The sequence below is a fragment of the Dermacentor albipictus genome, chromosome 2, assembly GCF_038994185.2.
Source record: "Dermacentor albipictus isolate Rhodes 1998 colony chromosome 2, USDA_Dalb.pri_finalv2, whole genome shotgun sequence".
In the NCBI taxonomy this organism is placed as follows: domain Eukaryota; kingdom Metazoa; phylum Arthropoda; class Arachnida; order Ixodida; family Ixodidae; genus Dermacentor; species Dermacentor albipictus.
In genome coordinates, this window is record NC_091822.1 from 50,314,879 (window position 1) to 50,337,936 (window position 23,058).

Sequence of the window (23,058 nt, forward strand, 5' to 3'; positions counted from 1 at the left end):
CACATCCTCTGCTTTACGTGGATGTGCTTGTGTTCTGATCAGTCCAGTCGAAGAATTGGAGATTGGCGCAGTCGTTGACAGGATAGAGACAGCAGCTATGTAAATAACGCTCACTATATCCAGAATTTTGCACAATAAGCCACATTTTTCGATTTATGAAACGGATGACGATAACAAGTATAATTTACCGCAAGACATCGTGACTCTTTAACTTCGCGAATTCGTCGCTCAGAAAGTTGGGAAGACGCTGGAGGAGGTTAAGCAGAAAAGCAAAAGCGGAGCCAAAACAGAGTCACTCTGAGATTTAGGGAGATATTCGAACGCCGTTTTTGCAGAAGTTAATGCAGGACTTTACCGAATGACGGCTTTTCCACGAAGCAGTGCCTTCGAGCAATACTACACCAGCAGCAGCCTACTGATGGACTACAGCAAATTACGGAGAAGCTTATCGCTGTCACCCAAGCGCAGCAAATTCGCAAGGAGAAGATTATAAAGCCCGATTAATTTCATGGTAAGAGCTGAAGCCTAGATACTTGTATACAGTTGTACGAGCAAGATTCCGAGGAGCGCCCCTGACACGCGCCCGGTGAGTGCATCAGGAAAATGCGTCTCTTTCTGACAGGACTGGCCTTCAAGTGGTACGAGGTCCATTTCGCTGGACATGACTTACACAAGGCATGAGGGGAAAGCGAACCTTCCGGCAGCTTTTGACGAAAACCCTGTTGAAAGGTGGGACATCAACATTGTCATAAATATAATTCAGGAAGCCACTCGAGTGCTTTTACTAGAAGGCGGCATTGCATACCCAGGAAACGGAAAGCAGCTTAACAGACGCGAGTGATTGCATTTACACCGGCGAACAAGCGTGACGCGTTTAGGCAGGCGGCGAAGCGTGATGTGGAGCAGGTGAAATGACACTGTTGCAGTGTAACGTTGTGTACAGAAGGGACTGTTATTCAATTTACGATAGATGCGCTGTCGAGGGAACGGCTATTTCTTTTTTAGGCAAGTTGAGCAGGACATTTAATCCAAACTTCATTTAAGTATCCTTTGTTTCTGACTCGTCGCAATGATGTCTACTGGAGCTTCGAACTGGGCAGGTGGATTTCAGCCTTCCATTGCGAAATATTTAGATTGCTGTTGAGTTTGAATTCCTACTTTCTTATGCACTTCACTTACTCTCTTTTGTATTTGCCGTTTATGTGTACAGTCAAACATTTTTGCTGTTCGGCCTAGTTTTTTTTTTCCTGACAGTGACCGATACAGTGTGTTCACTTTACCCAACCACACGTTTTACTTATGTTTACGCTTATGAATTCAAGGAAGCTGCCTGCGACTATTCGGCAGGTATGTTACACATCATCGTCCTGTTAGTTTTTGCAAACCTTTTTGCTCTTCATTTGAATGAATACTCAATATTGTACTGTACAATGACGAAGTGGTCTGACAGCGAAGGCGAACGATGTGCCCGAAGAGTATACCCACACCGCAGCCTGCGTCAGCGGCCGCGAGAATTGAAGAGTGATCACTTAACCGCAAGAGACTCACGTGCTTACCTCCTCTGTTTAACCCGTTCAGTATATTCCCAACAGTGCACTCGTTTCGACGAACTATTGCAGACAGGCATCGCACACTGTGGTGGCTTATTGCCGTTTCTCGTCTTGGAGCGCGCAGGCCAACGAGAATGTCAGCATATTTCCAGCAGGCGTGAGTCAGCTGTTCGCGGCTCTGAATTGCTGAACCATTTGACGGTGCCAGGAAAGGCGGCTTAGCAACGAAAAAAAAAAGGAGTCGCTGCGAAAGCATGAAACAAATGCTCATTGCAAAATAGCGCAAGAAGTCGTGGTGCTGTATAAGCACGCAGTCTGCAAAGTGAAGTAAGCGATTTTTTTCTTTCTCTGCACTAAAGAAGCAAGGAAGCCAGACAGTGAACCACGTTCGCCAACAAACAAGGCTCTTTGCTCAGCCGTCTGAGCATTACGAAGAGTGCGCGCGTCAGCCTTGTACTCGCAGCGGAGTGTTTGGGAGTTGTGTATATAAACCGGTATTGACGGAGCCTTCCTGGTGATGTCTCGTGCACCTCTTGAGCAGCTTAGGGCTTCTGCGCCTTCAGTTGGGCTGAGGCGACTTGCAGTCTTCGACAGATGCGGGTGTCTTTTTTCGGTAGAAGGCACCGTAGTGCTTCTTCGCGCAAGACGAGCCATTGATCTCTGCTATGATTTCGGTAAAAAGTTAAGATCGATAGCTTACTGATCTTTACATGAGATTGACTTGCAGTGATTGCTCGTTGTATTTTGGCAAAGCCATAAAGGCAGGTTAAACAAGGCCATGCGACTATGTTGAGCACTTGTTCTTTGACGTGACTCCGCCTGAGCGTGTCAATGTAAAACCCTTTTAAATATAGTCCGTGCTGGCTAATGTCTTAAAGCTTTACTATCTGAAAGTATTGCGAGCATTTGCTTAGAGAAGTTTGCATTACACAGACCTAATTGAGCGCGGTTGCAGTTGTTGAGTGAGAATAAGAGGCTACAACTATGTTATCTTGCTAAGCAAAAAAGCACCTACCCTATAAGGTATTCAAGGAATTTCGAAAAGAAGCACCAACTTCCTTCGATGATCTGTCAATGCACGTGATAATTTTTATAGCGGCGCCGCGGAAGCACAGTAAGATTTATTTTGTAAGCATGAGCAGAAAACTGGGAAGTCCAGACAAACAGAGGCAGACGAAGTTTGACTGCTTTCACAGTGTAGCACTCAGGCGAGGGACTTGCTGATTTCATGAAGCGCAGATTAAAGTGGATGAGTGTTCAGCAGCAATTTTACATTTTGTGGCGTTTTGTATTGTGAGCAAGGTAAACTTGAGACCTGTTCAAGGATCGGATAAGTTTTGGCGTATATTCAGTTTGATTTGAACGCACGTATAGTTTCGTCATGAATGCGCATCTTTTTTTAGTATAGTTTTCTGTTCAGTCATATTTGTTATTTCTAGTCATGTACGCTAATGTTTCGTACTCCGTTTTTGCCTAGCTAGGTTCACAGCCGTGATATTAGGCAGAGTAATACTTGATTGCTCATATTTAATATTTTCACTTTGCCCAGTGTCAGTTCTCAGTCTCCAACTCTCCATGCTCTATCGCATGTATTCAGTGAAAAGTTTTCGTTCGTTCTTTGTAGTTATATTCTTTATTGGAAATGCTTTTACGCGATCAGATCATTGAAGTGGTTACATTTACGCTTCAGCGTCCGACATTCTAGCGCTTCAAAGAGTGAGTTTCAAAATTTGCTACTCCTTCCAGTTTCGTGACTCCTAGAATAAGAGATTCCCTGAATCATATATTTAGTCAAAGCATATGCGTAACAGGTGGAACCACTGCAATCTGCGAACGTCGTAAAAGATTAATTATTTTTAATGAATTGTTTCGTCCTGACGATGTTAGTGGCTCAGTGTACACGAACTGTAAAATAGCCTTTTTTAGCTGACATGGTGTCGAGAGAGAGAGAGAGAAGAATACAGGAAGGCAGGGATGTTAACCAGTCAAACATTGTATGCTTCTCATACGAAAGTGTTTCACATCATTCCGTGTTTGTACCTGCATTCACATTGCCCTTCATAAGCGCCTTCTCTTGTTATTTTTTTTCTCGTGTTCTATCCGCCGTTTAATTGATTTCATTCACGTCTGATTTTGGTATCTGCACCTACATATGCCACTTGTGAGTTTAGAGCTCAAAACTGCCGTCGACTGGTGTCTGTAAAGGTGCCTGCGATATCATTTCCCCTAGCGACCACCAACTCGATATTGGTGATCAACCATGGCTTGACTTGACTTGAAACAAGTATATCTGCTAGTGGCGGCGAGTACTTAATGGGCGACACCGAGAGTCACCTTGCTTTCTTCAAATTTGTCTCGCAGCATGGGCCAGACAGCGTTCACAGCTGGTTCACGGCGGGCGCCTGTGCCTTCTCGGTCTTCTTCGCGCTGGCCCCGCTGCGTGCCTTCGGTGTCCTCTTCGTGGCCATCATGCAGGAGTTCGGCGCCAACAGGGAAGAGGCCTCGTGGACACTCATGCTGCTGGGCGGTGCCAGGGTGCTGTCGGGTGAGCAACCTTCATTGCATGCAGGCCATGCAAGATGCATTACAAGCAGTTCTCACACATCTGCAAAGTGTACATGAGAGACGCCCAACACACTCACGCATGTGTGTGCGAGTGCGTGCGCCTGTATGTGCGTGGACTGCATGCTGTGACCTCGCAGGTCTGTTGGCCGGTCCGCTTGCGCAGCGTTTCACGACGAGACCCGTCATCATCCTTGGCAGCGTCATCTCGGCTGGAGGCGTCATGCTGGCCTACTTTGCCACAAACATGTGGAGCCTTCACCTTACGCTAGGCATTGTTCACGGTGAATATAATAAGTATATTTATTGATTGATTGAAATACCTGCATACAGCCCAGTGCACACTACAATAGGGGAGCCTGAAATACTGTTAGGTGCAGCGATTATTGGAGCACACACAATAAAAAAACTGACGCGCAAGAACGTAATTACATAGCGACACCTGGGGCAGACTACGCGACAGCAAAGTGCTTCCAAATATGTAATTACGCGAGAGCCTTGAAGCCGAAGTTATCGCCATAAAAGTAGAACCCAAGAAAACTCTCAAGAAAACAACTCAAAGCCTGATAAAACAAAGATTAACAGCAATTGTAGCAACAGTAACAGCAGCAGAAACGACATCGTGAGGAAATAACGCTCAGAGCGTCACGCTGCAACGGTTGCAGTAATGCCAGCACCGGGAGAGTAAATTGATGTCAAGCTGAGAGAGAAAAAAACAATATAATAATTTTGGATGACGCATAAGAGCATGGGCAAACCGTGGGTTAGAGCCAATTTCTGTTACATCACGGCGGAGCATATGTCACTGACCGATTCAGCGCAGAAAAAAAAATTTCTTATAGGAGGAAGCCCTCGCCGCCGATGTCCTTTATTCCACAGGACAATCACCTGATAAATCATAAAGAGTATATCATGTAAAATGTCCACATGGCGTTTTATGCCAATAATGCTACTTTCCAATGAGTAGCATCCCCATACAAATCGCCCAGCACACTTTTGAATTGCCTCCGAAGCATTCTGAAGAGTTTGCTCCTGTGTGGTTCCCATACAATGCTCCCATATTCTAATATTGGGCTCCCTTTGGCTAAATGTAACATTTTTTTAACATCTCGTTACTCGTGCCTAAAGTTCCTTCTAATAATGTTTCGAGGTCGCCCTACTTTTATAGTTACGCACTCAACATGAATGTTTCACGTTAAATCTGCAGCGAACGTAATTCCTGAATATTTTGCTTCCGTCCCCTCTGTCACTGGATGACCACACAAATCATACTGAGCTTGCAGTGGTAGTCACTTAGGAGTGAATATACTGTGTTTACATTGGGAAATATTAGAGATATGATTCATATGTTTGACACAAAATTTGAACTTTTTTAAGTTGCACCACTATGGTGAGTCAGTGGATTTGTACCCTTACTTCATTCCGCGACCAGGTATGAAAATGGAAAACTACAATAGTATTATGACGCCAAAGGTGAAATCACCCCAAACAGAGCATAGATCGCATAATCTACAGTGCCGTGTTATGTATGTTGTCGTACGTTTGCGTAAAAAATAAACATAATGTCATATCGGAAGAAGACAAACAAGCGAATCTTCTATTCCGACATATGTAGGGCTGATGCACGATAATATCGCATCTGGTTGATATTTAGAAATGAATTCTTATGTTAGAATTGTTCGTAATTGCCAATGTCGGCCAATCGTGATGCCGGACGTGTAATTCACGAAGTCTGAATGCCAATGGCGAACAAGATTTACGAACGAACTCTGGCTTTGTGAGTTCGGCCCCTTAACAGTTAGATCTGAAAGATATAGACGTCCAATTAAGGCGGCTTCTTGACTACGGTTAACTACTAACTGCGCCATCGCATGGGGCCGCCCGCACGCTGACTTAGTTCGCCGCCCCAAAACGACAAGCTGTCATATTTAAAAAATCCGCAAGCTCTCAGATTCAGTACAGTAGCCGGAAAGAAATTAGTGGCAGCTACATTGTAGAGCCCATCAGTGAAATGACACCTTTCCGCTGCTTCTTACCGCATCGGTGAAAGATATCAAAAAGCTTGTCATTATAAAAGCAATGCTAGTTTGTGATATGCGTAACATTAAGCATGTCCCTAAAGTTTGGCTGCAACAGAAGAGCATTCCTTGATAATATTGCCCATTTCGCTCGCTCATTTTGCCTATGTCCCACAGTTTTCCTTTAAATATTGTCAGGCATCTCTAAATAAAATGCTATCTTAAGAAATATACCAAAAGGATTAGTGCATACCCTCGCCCCTTCCGCCACCCCCGCTCCTCCGAAAAAAAGATGCTGTTTACAATGATTCATTGTCAATCTTGAATTTTCTGAGAACGTAGGAGCGCCGGCACATGCTACAGTGCACAGCTGTGTACTGGCACACAAGTTAACTATGCACTGCTCACAGCTAAAAAATTGGATTGGGGGGTCACAGTCCTGAAACTTCGCAGGAAGTTATGAGCAACGCCGCAGTGAGTGTACGTAGCAGGTACAGAGGAAGCTTTCGAGTTAGCTTGGTTTTTCTTTGCATCTTTATTTCTTGTTTTTTTACTAAAGTATATTGCTCACGAGTTGCTAGATTTCATTTATTTATTTGTCAAGATATTCAGCGGAAATACTCTTCTGTTTAAGCAGGGAGGGCGTTACAGAATGCAGCATAATAATAAGGATTTGGCAAAGCAATACATATATGGACAATGGAAACCTTCGTTAACGGTCTATCGGCTTGCGGTAAAAATAAAAACCTCGATGAATTTCTTCTTGCAAACATTGCTCTAGGAAAATGGAGGTGGTTACGATATGCTTGTTTTTCCATTTTTTGGGAGCTGTTTTTCTCTTAAGTTTGCCACGATATGCACAGCCTCTCGTCACACAAAATTAACACAAGTTTTCAGGTAAAATATACTACCAATAAATCTGCCTGTAGCCCAGCGATTACGACTTATAGTAGTAGGCGGAAAAATAATGGTGCCAGATAAATTTCTGGCGAAGCTTATTCGTGGGTTGCTTGTTTGGGCAGGTTTTGGCTCAGGCATCGTCTACGCCATGAACCCGGTGCTGATCAGCGAGCACTTTGTGAAGTACCAGACGATTGCCACGGGTGTCTGTTTTGCCGGCTCTACGCTAGGCAGCTTCGTGTTCCCGAAGCTCATTGAGAAACTCATCGCTTGGTACGGCTTCCAAGAGGCAATGCTCCTCTTCGGAGCGATGATCCTGAATGCGGTTCCGTTCAGCCTTTTCCTGCGTCAGCCCCGGTGGCTCAAGCGATGCGGCACCTCGGTGGAATCACTCATCACAGTGGCCAGCGCTGACGAGAAGTCATCCTTACAGTTGCCGTACATCATTCCAGTGCGTCTTGACAACGGTAAGATTATGTTTGTTCAAGGACGTGTATTAGGTTCTATCACTCAATCGACGAAAACGTACCTGATATATCCGTTTGAAAAGATACATACGAAATGCCAGAAATGTAGCCTCTGCACGTAGCTTCGCACAATACAAAATAATACGGCGTCATAATCCGCTCAAACGTTTGCCTAATCAGGAAAATTGCCAGCACGAAACATTCTACTCGCACTAATAAAGATATAGCGCTTGTATGCACAACGAGCACCTGGTTAAGCACGAGGCCCGTATTCTCTGCTACCTCTTTTCAATGGGCTCTTCTTTTCAGCTTTTTACACGCGCTGTCCTTTGCATGCACCTCTGTCCTCGTGTTGTCGCGCTGTCGAAACCAGACATGAAGTGCACAGAACACTGCGGCCGTAGATGTGTCTCCTTCTAAGGCTCTGTAATGTGAGACCGCCCGAGCCTCAAATAGAAAAAGTGGCCCTATCGCCGGAAAGCCGCCCATGCTTCCGAGTCTAACTCAACGGTTACCCGCAGCATCCAAGGTTCCTGAAGCGGGACCAGCGTTACACCCAGACATCACCATCGCGCAAAGCCGCCGCAGAAATACCTGCCTGCTGTGCGGTTTGGATGTGCTGCGGATTCCCATGTTGTACCTAGTCATGTTCTCCTCCGTGGCCTTCAACCTCGGCTACGACTGCTACAACTCGCTGCTTGTCGACTTCGCCGTCGACAGAGGCATCGCGCAAAGCAGCGCCATCACCATGACGTCGCTCAGCTCTCTGGCCGACCTCGTGGGCCGGCTGGGGCTGCCCGTGCTTGCCGACCGGCGGCTGTTCACCAGACGTACGCTCATGGCCATGGTGCTGGCGCTGGTCGGAGTCATGTACGTGCTGCTGCCCCAGTGTACGCAGTACGTGTCCTTGTTCGCGCTGGCCGCGGCTATCGCTTTTCTGCTGGGCAGTGGCGTCGTCCTGTTTCCCGTGATACTCGTTGACTGCGTGGGGCTCGACAGAATCGCCATGGCGACGGGTCTGCTGACCGCGCTGTCCGCCACATTCTCCTTCGCCAAGCCATCTCTCATAGGTAAGAATATCCTTAAGCTGGAGAATTAGATGGAATGTCTGCTTTTGCTTAATATTTAGCTGAAAGAGTACAATTCAAAACGCACGAACTAGTATGCTCATTTGTCATTGCATTTTGTAGACTAAAACGCATCTATACGAGAGAACAGAGATATATTTTGTGGTTGCTTACAGGATTCATCCGAGCAATCACGACGCAATCGTGTAAGGAATCCCATACATAGTTTTAACATCTGCTACAATGTGCCAGATATACTTCGCGCATTCAAAACCTGTCAGAAATGTTTTGTTGATGTCAACGGCCTGTATATTTTGTCAGCTGGCCAAAGCAGGGTGGGCCCTGACTGTACTGTGGTGGAATACACCACAATTGCCTGTTACTTCGAAATGAATTCTACACTGCTTATGTGATTTCAATGTTGGTGTAATAAGGCTCGATCTTGAAATAAATCCTCCAAATACGCCCAACTGTCACTTACATCAGTCTGTTCTTGAATGCAAAACTCTAGATGTAAACAGGTATTTTTTTGCACATCTAAGTTTTTTTTTTCGCGTGTCGCTTCCGGTCTTTTCTACATTGCTCCAGTTTTTATGGGCATACTTTCTCTTCCTAATTTAAGGATCGTCTCTCACGTATTTACATTTGGTCACATGGGAAAGAGAAGCCGACGTCACTGCTTGGCGCCAGCGTCTCGTCCTGACACAAAAAATGGCTTAGATGAGTGTGTGCGCGCATGTTAGGGGAGCGGAAGTACGGAAGTGTGGAAGTAAACGACCAGACGCGGGAGTAACTGCGGCCATTACCGAGTTCTAAATGAGCCTTCGGAAGCTGTTTTCAATCTCCTCGTTCCTTAGAATGTTCTCTTCTATTTAGTTTGCCGAACTAGGCAGGCGCAGTATGGCTTCTCCCTCGTGACGCAGGAATACAGGAAATAGAGTACTTTATGTGAACGTCATGTTGAGATTAAATGCGGCCTTTCCAACTTTACTCGACACCTCAACTACATACCGTGGTCGTTCGTTAGGTTTGCTTAAAGTCGGCTCCTCTGGAAAAATGTAAAGTTTCCACATATTCCTGATCGTAGAGGCTGCGTCTCACCACTGCATAGTGGGCAATATTGAGCGTCAGAAGACGGCAGCTACGAATAACTACGCGTTTACTTCAACTATGTTTCGAGCATGCGTGGTTATCCATTTGCCAGCACAGCATTTCTCTCTGTTATGCTTCTTGTAGCAGCCACTGACTGGGATGGGCACGCAAACGTGAGTGCTTATTACAACAAGTTGGTTTAAACGATGGAGAAGCCGCACCTGGTTATTACGAGACCACTTCCTGGAAATGCTTGTTTACTTCGTAAAACTCGCTCTCCTAAGCAATCATTTGTTCATTTTCCCCCTTCTTTAAGTAGGTGGCGCGGCGCCGAAAAACAGCAATCGCTGATTCATACCTTGTAAACCATTGAGGAAGCAAAAAAGTGTTTAAAAAAAAACATCCACCAGGATTAGTGACGGCTACGGGTACTGGGCGAGCAGAATTCTCTGGTGGAAGTCGCGCGTCTTGGACACCATGGAGCATTAGCCCCACTGTCGCAGTTTGTAATGCTGCCTGTAATGCGGGTGTCGCTGGCGCGAGGAAATTGCAAGCGCTGGCAAGATGAGATGATGCAGAAATCACTGGCGCCGTGGAAACGAACAGGAAATCTTACGGCTCCCAAGAATGACATCATGACTAAACTCAGTCGACGTCCTGTCAAATCGTTCATGGCCTACCCGAGGTTCTATAAATAGCGTTTGCTCTTAGCAAACTGGTTAAAATTCGTGACATAAGGAAATTCAGGCGTACGAAAGATATAAAGAAGAAGAACGAATGCTCTTCTTGCGTTTTATTATAGAAATAAAAATGATAAAGGGGCTTAGTCACCGTGTAATTGTGATGGCTAGTACTTTTTGCATAATAGTTATGATAATCAGAAAAGTATTTTAAACAAAGAGAACATCATAGGTCAAAAATGTCTAGAGCATTTTAGTTGGCATAGAGCTTTATGCCAACTAAAATACAGAGATAAAAGGTGAGGACAAGATGCACTAGACTCCGTATATCGTAAAATCCCACTAATTTGCTCGACGTTGAAGTCATTCTATGGTTAGAATCTATCGACAAAATCGGAGTAGCGCTGCGAGACGCCCGCAGGAAATGTACGCGCCAACGCCGTGCTGACGCCAGCTTTTCCTGCTGATCAAGACCAAGCGCATCTGCTGTTGCGCCCGATTGATATCTACTAGTGTCTTCTCTCTCTTCTTTGTTTTCTTTGCCTCTACCTACGTGTAGAGCAGGGAGTAGGACAACGTCCAATTAGCCAATTAGCAAAGTAATTATTCATGTTCCATGACAGAGAAATATCGACATCCATCCGATGTCGGCACGAAGCTGTTTGAAAGAGAATGTGTTTTCATTTTAGCTTTTTTCTACTCTTCGGTTGAAGACATTTTCTTTTCATTCATCTGTGGTTCATAACAAAAGTTCCACAAATAAGTTTAGCGGTTACGTCTGCCGCGGAAAATGTCGCCCTCGCATCAAGCAGTGAAACAATTTCGGCAAAGCAATTCACAACCCCCTGCACCTCCCCCGCACCCTCTGCGCCAACTTTCGTTTCCCGTTTCAGCGCTTATTCAAGAATTAATTTTTACTGTTCGCTCTCCCATAACATAAAATTCATATTTCTCTTACTCGGAGTTCACACGCGTTGTTTGAAAGTCTGCGAATGCGAGCCTGCCTTGACTACGCATTAACTAACTTTCGACACCCTAGATATAGCTGCAATATTCTGATGTACTAAAAAAAATGAGGCATCACAAAAGCTGATTCTCGAGAAACCATGCCACGTTTGCTAGAGAAATGCGAGACAGAGCCTACTCGGCTTTCAAAATGACGTCACTCGGAACGTTTCGAAACGTGCAATCATGCGGCAAGGCAGTTCTTACTAAACAAGCAGACGCCACAAGAAAGGATTATACGTGTGCGGAACGGGCATGATGAATCTCTCCGCTGTCCAACTTCTTACTCAGCTCTTCGTTTCCAAGGCCAGCGCTTAGCCGTTTGCTACAGACCTGCTATTCGCGTGCTCGCACACGATATATCCCAAGGCTCTACGTTTCAGAGAAAAGCCGTGCGTTTAGCAGAGCACACAAAGTAGGGGTTGTCTTTAGCGTGGTACCTTCTTGAACTGATAGATTAATGTGCACATGGACACTGCGCATTAAGTCACGAGAAGAAGAACACTAACATTTGCCACGGCAATTTATCGCTTCATTGTTCCCAAATTGGGCATATATTTCGATAATCCTTGGCAAACTCTCCACAATCCATCACTGTACCTAGTGCCCCTGACACCTAAACGTTGGGGTGCCAGTTCTAGGCTATAACCTACCGCATAGAAGTATGCCTGTGCGAATTAATAATTCTCCACATTTCGTAATAAAGTGTTGCAGTTTACTGGACGAAAATAATAACACATCTGGCAAACTCATGCAATGTTCCAATCTGCGGCTTGAGATGTATCCTTGCGCAACGAAGAAAGTGGTCTTCACTCCCATTAGGCACGTGGTCTTAGACAAGGCTGATGCATGGGATCCAAGCCTCCAAGTAACAGCTTGAAACCCTTCGTCTTCTAAAGGAGCTATTGAATGAAAGGAAAAGATAAAAAATAAGTGCTATGGGTTCAGAAATTTTAATGAGTCGTGGCACATTCTTACGAACAAGTACAATGACTGACTCTAGGGCGGGCAACCCGCTGTGGTTGCTTCGTGGCTATGGTATTGGGTTGCTAAGCACGAGGTCGTGGGATCGCATCCCCGTCACGGAGGACGCAATTTCGATGGGGGTGAAAGGCGAAAACACCATTCTATTTAGATTTCGGTGCACGTTAAAGAACCTCAGGTGGTCCAAATTACTCCTGAGTCCCCCTCGATCTGCGGCGTCTCTCATAGTAATATCGCGGTTTTACCATGGGAAGCCGCCTAATTTAATTTAATTAAAGCGCGTTTTTGGCTGTCTACTGTACCTACATACACCCTTAGCGTACGTTTCTTCATGGCATGCTTTACTGCTACATACCACATTAAATCAGTCAGTCAGTCAGTCAGTCATTTATTTATCCAAATTTCTTTGTACAGGGTGGATTTACTGGTCAATCTAAGCACGCAGTGATTGTAAAATGACCAGGCAGTTGGTGAAACAACTTATTAAATTCATATTACCACAATTAATACATTCTCTCGCATCTATACACTGAACACCGTCCAATGCAGTAAACAAAAACAAACAAACAAACAAAAATACATTGAGTTCCTGTTTCATTACACAATGTTGTCAAGAAAAACATCAAAGTCAAAACAAAGTCAAAACATCAAAGCGATACACAAATACACCAGTCACTTACAGGACTACAACTCAATTCTTTAAACTGCTGAATTCAAAATTATACACAGGTATCGAAGCAAGAACAAACAAAAGTTGAAAAACAAAGCCGGTAAACAATTCCGTACGAGTCAACTGGCTTTACCTACTAAATGTTTATTGAGCTTGCACACCAATTTCTGATCGCTTTATTTATTTTTCGTTTCGTGTTTATTGTACATAATTCATCACTCAATTGATTAAATACCGAAGGGACATAGTAATTCCGTGTTCTTTTTCCATAGTGAGTGTAGACACGTGGTTTCACGTACCTCTCAGTTTGTCGCAATGTCACGTTCTTTTTTACGGCAACCCTGAATTCTTTGCTGAAGTAGTGATTCTTCAAAACTACATAATTAAATAGTTCTTTCACTGGTAGTATACCCAGGGCTTGGTATTTTTCCCTTGTACCTGCGCTATCTAACGCTGTTCCGTAGGTTATGCTCTTGACTATTTTATGAATTACGCGATTAATTTCTTGTTTTTTGTTTTCAGAGCAAGTGCCGTATAATGTAATGCCATACATAAGCAAAGACTCAGCTAGCGCCTTAAATACAGTAAGCTTTACTTTAAATGGAGCCCTGCCTCGAAGGTGATACATCATGGCAGCAATTGATCTTAGCTTTTCTTAGCTTTAATAAATGAAAGAATATGCTTCTGAAAGAAAACTGGAATGCACCCTTGCGTCCTTTCCTGCATCTCACTCATCCTTACTATCTTAGTCAATAAATTGTGAAAGCCATAGGCTTCATTGAAGGGCTGATTAGTGAAACAGGCCTGTGGTACTTCCTGAACAAGTTGTCTTTCAGAAGGTCTTTTAGAATATGTCACATGATGAAACGAGTTTGCTGTTGTACTGAATTTCCTCAGTGACAGGAGATTGCAGGTTCGGCTCGGTACCGCATTGCCGAGAATATCTACACATGAAAATGGAATCCTATAAAAAAAGTACTGGGTTGTATGTTGTCAATAGACAAATTAATATCGTTGGGTGCACTACACGCTCCTAACGTGCGAGGCTTTCTTTTATGTAACATTCGCGAATAGCAGGCTAGCTTGAAGCGCATTTTTATTTTTCCAAGTCAACAGAAAATTCAAGTTTGTGTCGAGGTGCACATAGAAGAATCTATTTCACGCAAACAGTAATCTTCAACGCATACGAACTCGGATTTCCCAGTTCCAGTACAAGTTAAAACACTGAAATGCGGTTCCTAGGCAGCCAAAAGAACAACTTGATTGAAATTTGTTACGACTAAGAGTACAAGCCGGGTTCTGCTGATTCTACGATGCAGAGTCTTTATTAAACATAATTTTTGACAAAAGCTTCTGACTGTCGACAAGTGCAAAAAGAAGCGATGTACAGAGATTGCACATCCGTAACTCCACTCCTAAAACCAGCCTTCGCAGTTCTGTAACCTTCATCTGCAGAACTTTAAGCATATAGGTCAATGTATGTGTCCACAGCTTACGCAAAATTGGTACAGCCTCTAGGAAGCTTTCTTCAAAAGCCCTACTCGGAAATTTATGGATATTTCGGACCAGTGTAAGACACATCAATTTTGTGATTTCTCTGTAGATGTCACAATAGGTGGAGTTCACAGAACAACGATCCATGCTTTCTTTTTGTCATTTTCGACAATATGTGTAAAGCCTCGATAAAAAATTAACTTCCTACAACGGCAATATATTTTTAATGTAGCACACTTTATGGAACTCGATATTGTTGATGCCCAGCAGAGCGATTACTCCATGTCCACGTATTTCGATAGCAGTTCCTGATTTAAAGCTGTCTCTGATGACTGTCTCGTCTACTGTGCCGCAAACTACAACGAGTGCCTCGCTGAGCCACTGCGACATGTAGCTTCATCTTTCCGAAGGCGCTATTTCACTTCAAGATCGGATGAGGGTAACATCGAACCTTCTATCTCAGGGTTTCTAGCAGTCTGGATGAGCCGATAATAATGATCTTGTTATCGTGGATGGCATATCGGTTCGCAGTTTTTGTGAAGGGCGGCACGTTAACGTCCGGATGCTCGCTCTATTAGAGAGTGCAGCCTTTTATATTGCCACTCGAAAGAGCGCTGCCTTCCCAACGAACAATGACATCTGCAAAGGAGCTGACAAGGCAGAAAAAAGAATGGACGCGGCGAGGGCGACATCTTGTATTCCGGGTAACTCCGCTGAAAAAAAATAAGATTTGAACATTTGTACCCTAATAAAACTCTTGAACCTGTTTCCTATAATTATCTATTTCGCCTCTCACTAACATTACCAAAAATGTTATAAGGGAACGCATGTTATACACGTTGCACTGAGAGATTACAAACCGCGTCTACCCTAGGCGAATCGTCGCCCAGTCATGCGAAAGCCGCAGCCAACGTAGTTTCCTCGAGTGCAACACGCAAGGCACTACAGGAACTGCTGCGGCACGAAATACACGCAATAAAAAGACAGCAAGTTCTCCTGAGCTTATATTTGTATGAACAGCCACTCAATCAGGCTACTGAATGAATCCGACTATACTCTGGGGCGCTTGACAGGTTCTATGTTTACGTCTTTGTGCTTTCTCCCCTCCATCTTTATAGCATGCACTGGTCGCTCGACGAAGCGGAAACCATGGCTTTATAGGAAAAAGTACAGCTCTTTCATTGCTGTAGAGTTGTCGTTCGGCGGTGTCTTTTATGGTTTCTTTTAGGGCCATCTCTTCAAATGCGGGGTTCTTATTTTGTCATGGTGCTTGTGAGAAGTTTGCTATTCTTGTGCAATATCGCAAAACATAGTTTATCGCGTACAGGTGGCCTGTCTTTGTCGTGCACTCTCGGAGTGAAGCTTGTGGCGCTTGATTTTCGAAAACTCTAATGTGACGCCAGTGCCTAACATCTAGCCCTGCTGATACGCGCATTTGTGAAGAGCGGGCGATATTACAGCTCAACTCGCCCAACGTTCCCGTTAGCAACACTCATTGGCACTGCAAATGATAGTGGTACATACCGATCGGTACTTCAATCCTGTTATTACCAGTATTTCCAAATTTCATTGCGACGTCTTATAGCATGTGTGAGCATCCATAATAGCCGATTGCTCTCGTGCTTTTGGAAATTCCTTTGTGAACATCAGGTGCACATAGCACATTTCAAATAAACACTAGGAGCACAGATGCCAAAGATCTCGCTTGTAAGGGGTCCTTGCCATTGGACGACTTTCTTCGCTAATAATATGTCGAGCATCAATGTTAGCCCTAACTGGCTGTGATAAAGAAATGTAGCATAAGTTCTTTGATTATTACGGGCTCACGATATCAATACCAAGGCGGAACTGTTTGTATTATATATAATGCCAATGAGGCGTAAGTTCAATTCGCTGCAGCGAATTTACAGCCGTGCACAAAACTTTTAGCCACCTTCATACCCACGAGCTTGGCATTTTGTTCAGTTGTCCGGCTCGCGGGGCCTTTCTCACACTCCAGGCAGGCACAAAAAGATTATTCTATTCCAAACCATCTTCGCACTGTACTTTGTCATTGGCCTGAGCGGCACTCAGGCCCGGATATGAGTTATTAGCAAAATTTGCCGTTCGTCCTCAGCACTGCATGAAAAAAAAATAATGCCTTCAATCAAATCACAGGAACTGCTGCATTACGTCAGCCGCATTTCATTTCGGCCGACCACTTAGTTATTAGTTAAGTGATAAAGATAGATATATCATGCTCTTGGTGCACCTGTAGCCATTATTTTTTCCTTAGCTGTAGAGACATCATTTTCCTCGTCCTTTCATTTAAATTGACTATGTCGGTTTAATTGAACACTAGTTAAGAGATAGTTCAGCACAATGCATTGGCGGGCTAGTTGGTGCGAATCCATGAATACTTTGTTTAGCACAAAACAACAGACACTGTTGTTTTGCGCTAAACAAAGTATTCATGGACTAGTTAAGAGGCTTGTCAGCTAACGCCGCCCAACGTGCTGCGAGTTCAGCAAGGCTGAAAGCAAGGCGGGAAGTTGAAATTGATGCTTTAGAACAAAGCAGTGTAAAAAAGAACATGCGGGCGTGATAAAAGGGTAGACAACAGAGGCACAACGCAGATATGGCGTTGTCATAGTCAGGTCATACTCGCATGCTTGAATGCGTGGATCGACACATGAGTTCCAATGCGAACGGGCTGTTCTTGTGAACTTCGGTTAGGGAACTTTCTACACAAACCAGTTTTATTCAATATAATCAGCTCGGCTTCGCTACGGCGTTTTTCCTAGCCCGCTGTGTAGCTTACGATACTATCAAATATATTGAAGCTTGGCTTCTCTGTACAACGCTCATGTAAGGGTAACTAAGTAAGCTATTCTGCTTATTAGTAGGCCGTCTTATACGGGTGTCACATGTAGTGTGATGTCGTAGTATTTATGCATTTGTATATTTATGCAACGAGCTTTATGCATTATGATTTAGGGGCAAGGTCTTCTGCTCCTGAGAACGATGTTTCCAGTTAGATCGCTGCCGATGGCGCTCATATTCTGATGGAGGAACATGAAAAACGCGTCTTGACTAAGAATTCAGTTTCATGATGAAAAACAACTAGCTACTACGGTGCCACACTCCGCCCTGCTTCCCTTCTACAGCCCCTCTTGTACTCCCTTCTTGAATTCGAAAGGTCAACTCCCCACAATTACCTGCTTTTCTTTTCGTTTTATGGCGTTCCCATTATTTGTTCTGTAAAGATGCTGGAGTCGATGAACGCATTGCGTGCTGATGCTGCCATTCTTTCTTATAGCGCCTAATTAGTCCCCTGTGATGAACACCTATATTTACCGTTTCTTTTGGGGACGTCAGCTTATATTAAGGTATTCTCACGCACGCTGACATCCCAGTAGCACGCAAACTTATACTTCTTTTTTTTTCGAGCTGGCGAGATACAATGCCAGCTCTGCTTACCACGTGCCTCTCGTCTTTTATTTCTCGCAGGATTCTTTCGTGATACGCTGGGCTCCTATGACCTCTTGTTTGTGGCGTGCGGCACGGTGGCCATAACCACGTCTGCGGCATGGGTCCTCGTCAGCTTTGTCATGTGGCGGAAGCGTAGCACATGGACTCCTGACACAGTCATCGGAGGAAAATCAGAGGCAGGCTCTGGAAGGTTCTCCTATTACCCTCGGCTAATCTACATCGGCGATGGCAGGTACATGGAGACGCGGAAGTCGAGGACATCCAGCACCATAACAGTCTTGTATTGATAATGTGGACTGCCGTGCTCAGCGTCTGTGCACCGTGCCTCTACTTACACCGACAGGCGGGTTTCGTCAAATAGCCTGTGCTTGGTCCCGTGCCAACAGGAAAGGCAGGCACACGAATCGGGACAAACGCTATTGTGGTGCAGTGTTGAAATGAAACAAATGCTGGTACAGTGTTGACCATCTATATATTCAGAGGTGCAAAATGTATTGTTGTTCACAAAGTCATTTGTAACATAGGCAGTTAACAGTGGTAGAACAAGAAATGTCAATTGAGCCAGAATTTCGACAACACGACTTGTCTTTGTCCGTCCTGAACAGCTATGTGTTAAATGCTCGTCGACGATGACGAGTCACCAAACGCTGGTTCAGCGACATTCCTCGTTCTACCACGGCTAGTTACTTCAGGCCTCCATCTTCTTGTGTACATATATACTCCTTCATTATCACACCCGTTATTTTTACTTGTTTCACGTATCTGTGTTCGTCCGAAGCGTATAAACTTTTACCTTTTCAACTTTCTTCTCCTGCGTGAATATGGAGAATTTGCAATTCCGACTAATTCATGAAGGCCACTGAAGAGCGTTCTGGGTAGACGTAGAGGGAGGTCTAAAACGATGACGTGTGCATGTTAGAAGGTAACATATATTCCACCGAAATTTCAAGGCTGGCTCTTTACACCACAGCTGTCCAACATTATGAAGGGGACACTAATGTAGGCGTCTTTATTTCTTCTTGTGTGCCGTCACTATTGGCGCTTCACCTACTGAAAGCTATGCACCAACTAGCCTCACAACGTGTTTTACTCAAGAAACGGTAACAGCAAAAAGTTTGCCACGCCAGGGTTTCAGGGCCGCGAGATTGCATACAAACGTCACGTATTCTTTGCTCTCGGCAGCTTGCAGGGTGGCGCCGCATTGCACGGTATCTTTGCTAGATTTCATACAAAATGCCACCACAAGTGTAAACGTGAGGCAGCAGGCTTCATACTTCTGCTTTCACGCGGCCTTGCTCAACATTTCTTCCCCCACTCCAGCGTGAACATGGCACTACGAAAGCGGCGGCCCAGCGCGTCCAAGCGATACGCTCTGTAAGGCAGTGACCGTGCAAACCATCCCGCCGGCCACGAGCAATGACACTAGGAACGCTGTAAGCAAACAAGTATTGCTTCTTCTTTTCTATGCACTGCGTCGATAAAAACAAGCGCTCGAACAAAGATAATAATAAATACCAGTTGAAGTTCACCACATTGTACCTAGCGTTCGGCAGCCTCAAATTTAGGCGTCAAAACCTACCCCAAGTAGCGTGAATCAGCGCAAAGACTGAAGACAGCTCTGCTTAAACCGATTGCCCCAGTACGTGAGTTCCAGGTTACTTTTCATGATTATGTCTGTGCCCCTTCAACGGCAAGAATCTGTTACTGTCCAGATTTCTAGCGTAGTAATCTTCATGGACAACAACAGGAATGTATGCACAATAGTCCCGTCGAAAGCTCAATTGGTAGAGGGGTGGACTGGAGGGGTTCTGCGGGAGAATGTATGCAATGAACACTAAAAATGTATTACGCACCATGAACAAATTAGAAGGCATGCCTTGTGCAGTACATTCAGTCACGTCCCCCTATAATTCGCCCGTTTTTAGCGCTCGTTCCTTTCGTCTGCAATCACGGCATACATCATAGATACCCGACAAGTGTGTCAAAAGTTTATGAAATACGCGCAACGCACAAGTGTACTTAACAATGCGTCAATCCCATATCTCCTGGGGCAATTGTTTCAGCTTGCGTGACTGTCATTTCTGGCACAGTATTCAGGGCGCGATAACTGTGCCAACTACTGTTTCTTGGAATGACAGCGCGATTATAACAGACATTTTACCTGTGAATCAAGTACTTGCCAGGTGGAAATTCTTCAGCGTACATCTTCAAGGTAAGAACAATGAAACGAAAGGCAAGCAGGTCTGCATCCTGTAAATGCTGCGTCATTGGCCCCGCAATCATTTTGGAAGTGCGTCACTCAACTGTCAGAATGAATAAGTGCTGTGGATAGTTCTTTTGAATAAATGTTTCTTGAAATGCACTGGCTCCATACCTTTGCACAAAAAGAGCAATACATATGCCTACTCGTATATTCGTCATCGTTTTCAGCATAGTCTGCTTTTCTGAGTTTCTACTGTGACTTCGTCCCTAAGTCATCGTAGCCAGCGCAGCAGTCCTTCACACCTACCATGCCCAATGAGAAGTTATTCGTCAGATAACACTTCTATTACGAATCGAAAAGCTTTTCTTAATCTATGCAGGAGATTTTATTATGAGGACCGATATTTCCACAACTAACCTGCTTTTCTGGAGGCTATTAGTCCCACAACTCTTATCTTAAGAATCGAAGCCTTTTAATAATTTCCGAAGCGCATTCCCTAAGTAAATCGGGCCTTTGTGTTAAGCCGCAGCCATTGCGGAAGTGTGTAAGCACGCACCTATGCCAACGAAACGCCGGATTCTTTGCTGATATAACTACAAGCCATTCAAGATGCCATCAAGCTGTCGGCACGTTGCGAAAGCTTACGGAACCTAATATGTACATTGACCTGCTCAGCACATTGAAGGAGCTGAAGAAAGTTAGAAGGGTGATACAAATCTGCCAACAAATGCATAATCTAAAAAAGTGGTCTCATTTAATTATTTAACCAGCGGTAACCATTCGACCACAGACTACCCAGTGACCAAAGTAGGCTGAAAAATGGTTACATACGAACGTCGTCCTCGTCATCATCATCATCATCATGATCAGCATCATCATTATCAGTAGCAGCAACAGCAGCAGCCTGTTGTGATATCCCGTGCAGTACGAAGGCCACTCCCAATGATGGCCAATCCCCCTGTCTTGCACTAGATGCTTTCAACTTTCGCCTGCGACTTTCCTAATTTTAGCAAACCACCTAATTTTTTGCCGTCCTCGACTGCACATCCGTTTTCTTCGCACCGATTCTGTAACTCTAATTGTCCAACGGTTATCTGCTCTACGGATTGCATGACCTGCTCAGCTTCATTTACTTTCTCTGAATGTCGACTAGAATATCGGCTATCCCCGCTTGCGCTCTGTCCACACCATCATCTTCCTGTCTCTTAACGTTACGCCTAACATTTTTGCCCTATCGCCCTTTGCGTGATTCTTAAGTTCCCTCGTTTCTTTCTTCACCTCCAAGTCTCTGCCCCACGCTTTAGCACCAGTAGAGTGCAATGATTGCACACTTTTCAACGACAGTGGTAGGCTCCCAGTCACTATTTGGTAATTCCTTCCGTATATACTCCAACCGATATTTATTCTTCTGCAAATTTTCTTCTCATGTTCCAGGTCCCATGTGAGTAATTGATCTAGATAAACGGTCCCCCCATCATAACAACCTAATCAGCTTATTAGAATCAATTCAAAATAAGGCCGCAAGGTTTATCTCACGTAACTACACCTACAACTCAAGCATCTCACAAATAAAACACAAATAAAATTTCACTTCAGCCACTAAGTACTGGACGTAATTTTGCGCTCATATCACTAGTGTACAGACTCTATAGACTAACTGGCGATCATGAATTCTTGTTTTCTTGCCGGGCTGCTAAACATCACATTTGTCTTCTGAATGTTGCACTCTTGCACTTTCTCGATTAAGGCCGTGAATCATGCGTTGCAATTCATCTTCAGTGTAGCTCAACAGCACGAAGGTGACTGAGACATTCACGGTCGATCCGTACTCCTAAGCCTTCCCATTACAATAGCCTGAATCCTTTCTTGATAAGCAATTTTCTGCTTCTTTTTGTAGAGAACCAAGGCAGCTGCGGAATCTTTGTGGAAATTTCCAAAGATATTGTTGCGGGAAGAAAGCAGGCCCACGAGTGTAAAATAACTTATATTTACAAATGATGGATATGGCGTTCAGGCAACCGCCAGACTTCGTCTTTCTCTAGTCCAACTCAACGTCTTCCTTCACTTCACCGTAACATCACCCTCCCGGTGGGGGAGCTCCGTCCCGGTGCAAGTTAAACAGCCTCACTTATTGGGGGGACATAGGGCTTGAGCCTGGTGACGTGAACAACATCACTGGTTAAGTTGGGAGGCACGGAAGGCTGACCGAGTGGGGCGATCTCGTAGGTCACGTCGGACAGTTGGCGTAAGATCTGGTACGGACCAGAAAAACGGGACAGTAATTTTTCCGACAAGCCGACACGACGTGAAGGCGTCCAGAGAAGGACAAGGGAACCAGGTGAAAAATGGTGGTCTCGGTGCCGAAGGTCGTAGCGTCGCTTTTGAGAAGCTTGCGAGACTGTGAGGCGATGACGGGCGACATCTCGGGCCTGGGCGGCTAAGTCAATAGCCTCGCGAGCGTAAGCAGTGCTGGGTGACTGTACTGCGGAAGGTAGCAACGTGTCAAAAGGCAAGGTGGGGTCGCGGCCGTACAAAAGGAAAAATGGTGAAAATCCGGCAGTGTCGTGACGGGACGAGTTGTATGCGAAAGTGACGTATGGTAAAGCGACGTCCCAGTCGCGGTGATCGTTGGAGACGTACATGGCGAGCATTTCAGTGAGTGTGCGGTTGAGTCGCTCGGTGAGGCCGTTCGTTTGAGGGTGGTACGCGGTAGCAATCCGATGTTCTGTAGAACAGGAGCGGAGCAGATCATCAACGACCTTCGATAGAAAGTAGCGGCCGCGATCCGTCAGCAACTGGCGAGGGGCGCCGTGGTGCAGGATGACGTCTTTTAGTAAGAAGTCGGCGACATCTGTAGCGCAGCTGGTTGGCAGGGCTCGTGCGATGGCATATCTA

The 23,058-nt window shown here is 44.9% G+C and overlaps 1 protein-coding gene across 7 annotated transcripts in view; it reads left to right on the forward strand.

Moving 5' to 3' along the window:
- LOC135904311 (monocarboxylate transporter 13-like) overlaps positions 1-20,312 on the forward strand; it is a 119,469-nt gene extending 99,157 nt beyond the window's left edge. For 6 of the 7 annotated variants that reach the window (XM_065434933.1, XM_070532864.1, XM_065434936.1 and 3 more), the window contains 5 exons: positions 3,912-4,095; positions 4,253-4,396; positions 7,153-7,497; positions 8,019-8,567; positions 17,979-20,312. In XM_065434933.1, coding sequence (XP_065291005.1) covers positions 3,912-4,095; positions 4,253-4,396; positions 7,153-7,497; positions 8,019-8,567; positions 17,979-18,247 — 1,491 coding nt within the window. In that variant the 3' untranslated portion in view covers positions 18,248-20,312. Of the gene's footprint in view, positions 1-2,139; positions 2,225-3,911; positions 4,096-4,252; positions 4,397-7,152; positions 7,498-8,018; positions 8,568-17,978 lie in introns of those variants that run through there. The other variant, XM_065434935.1, reaches the window with a different exon arrangement.
- Positions 20,313-23,058: the final 2,746 nt, after the last annotated feature.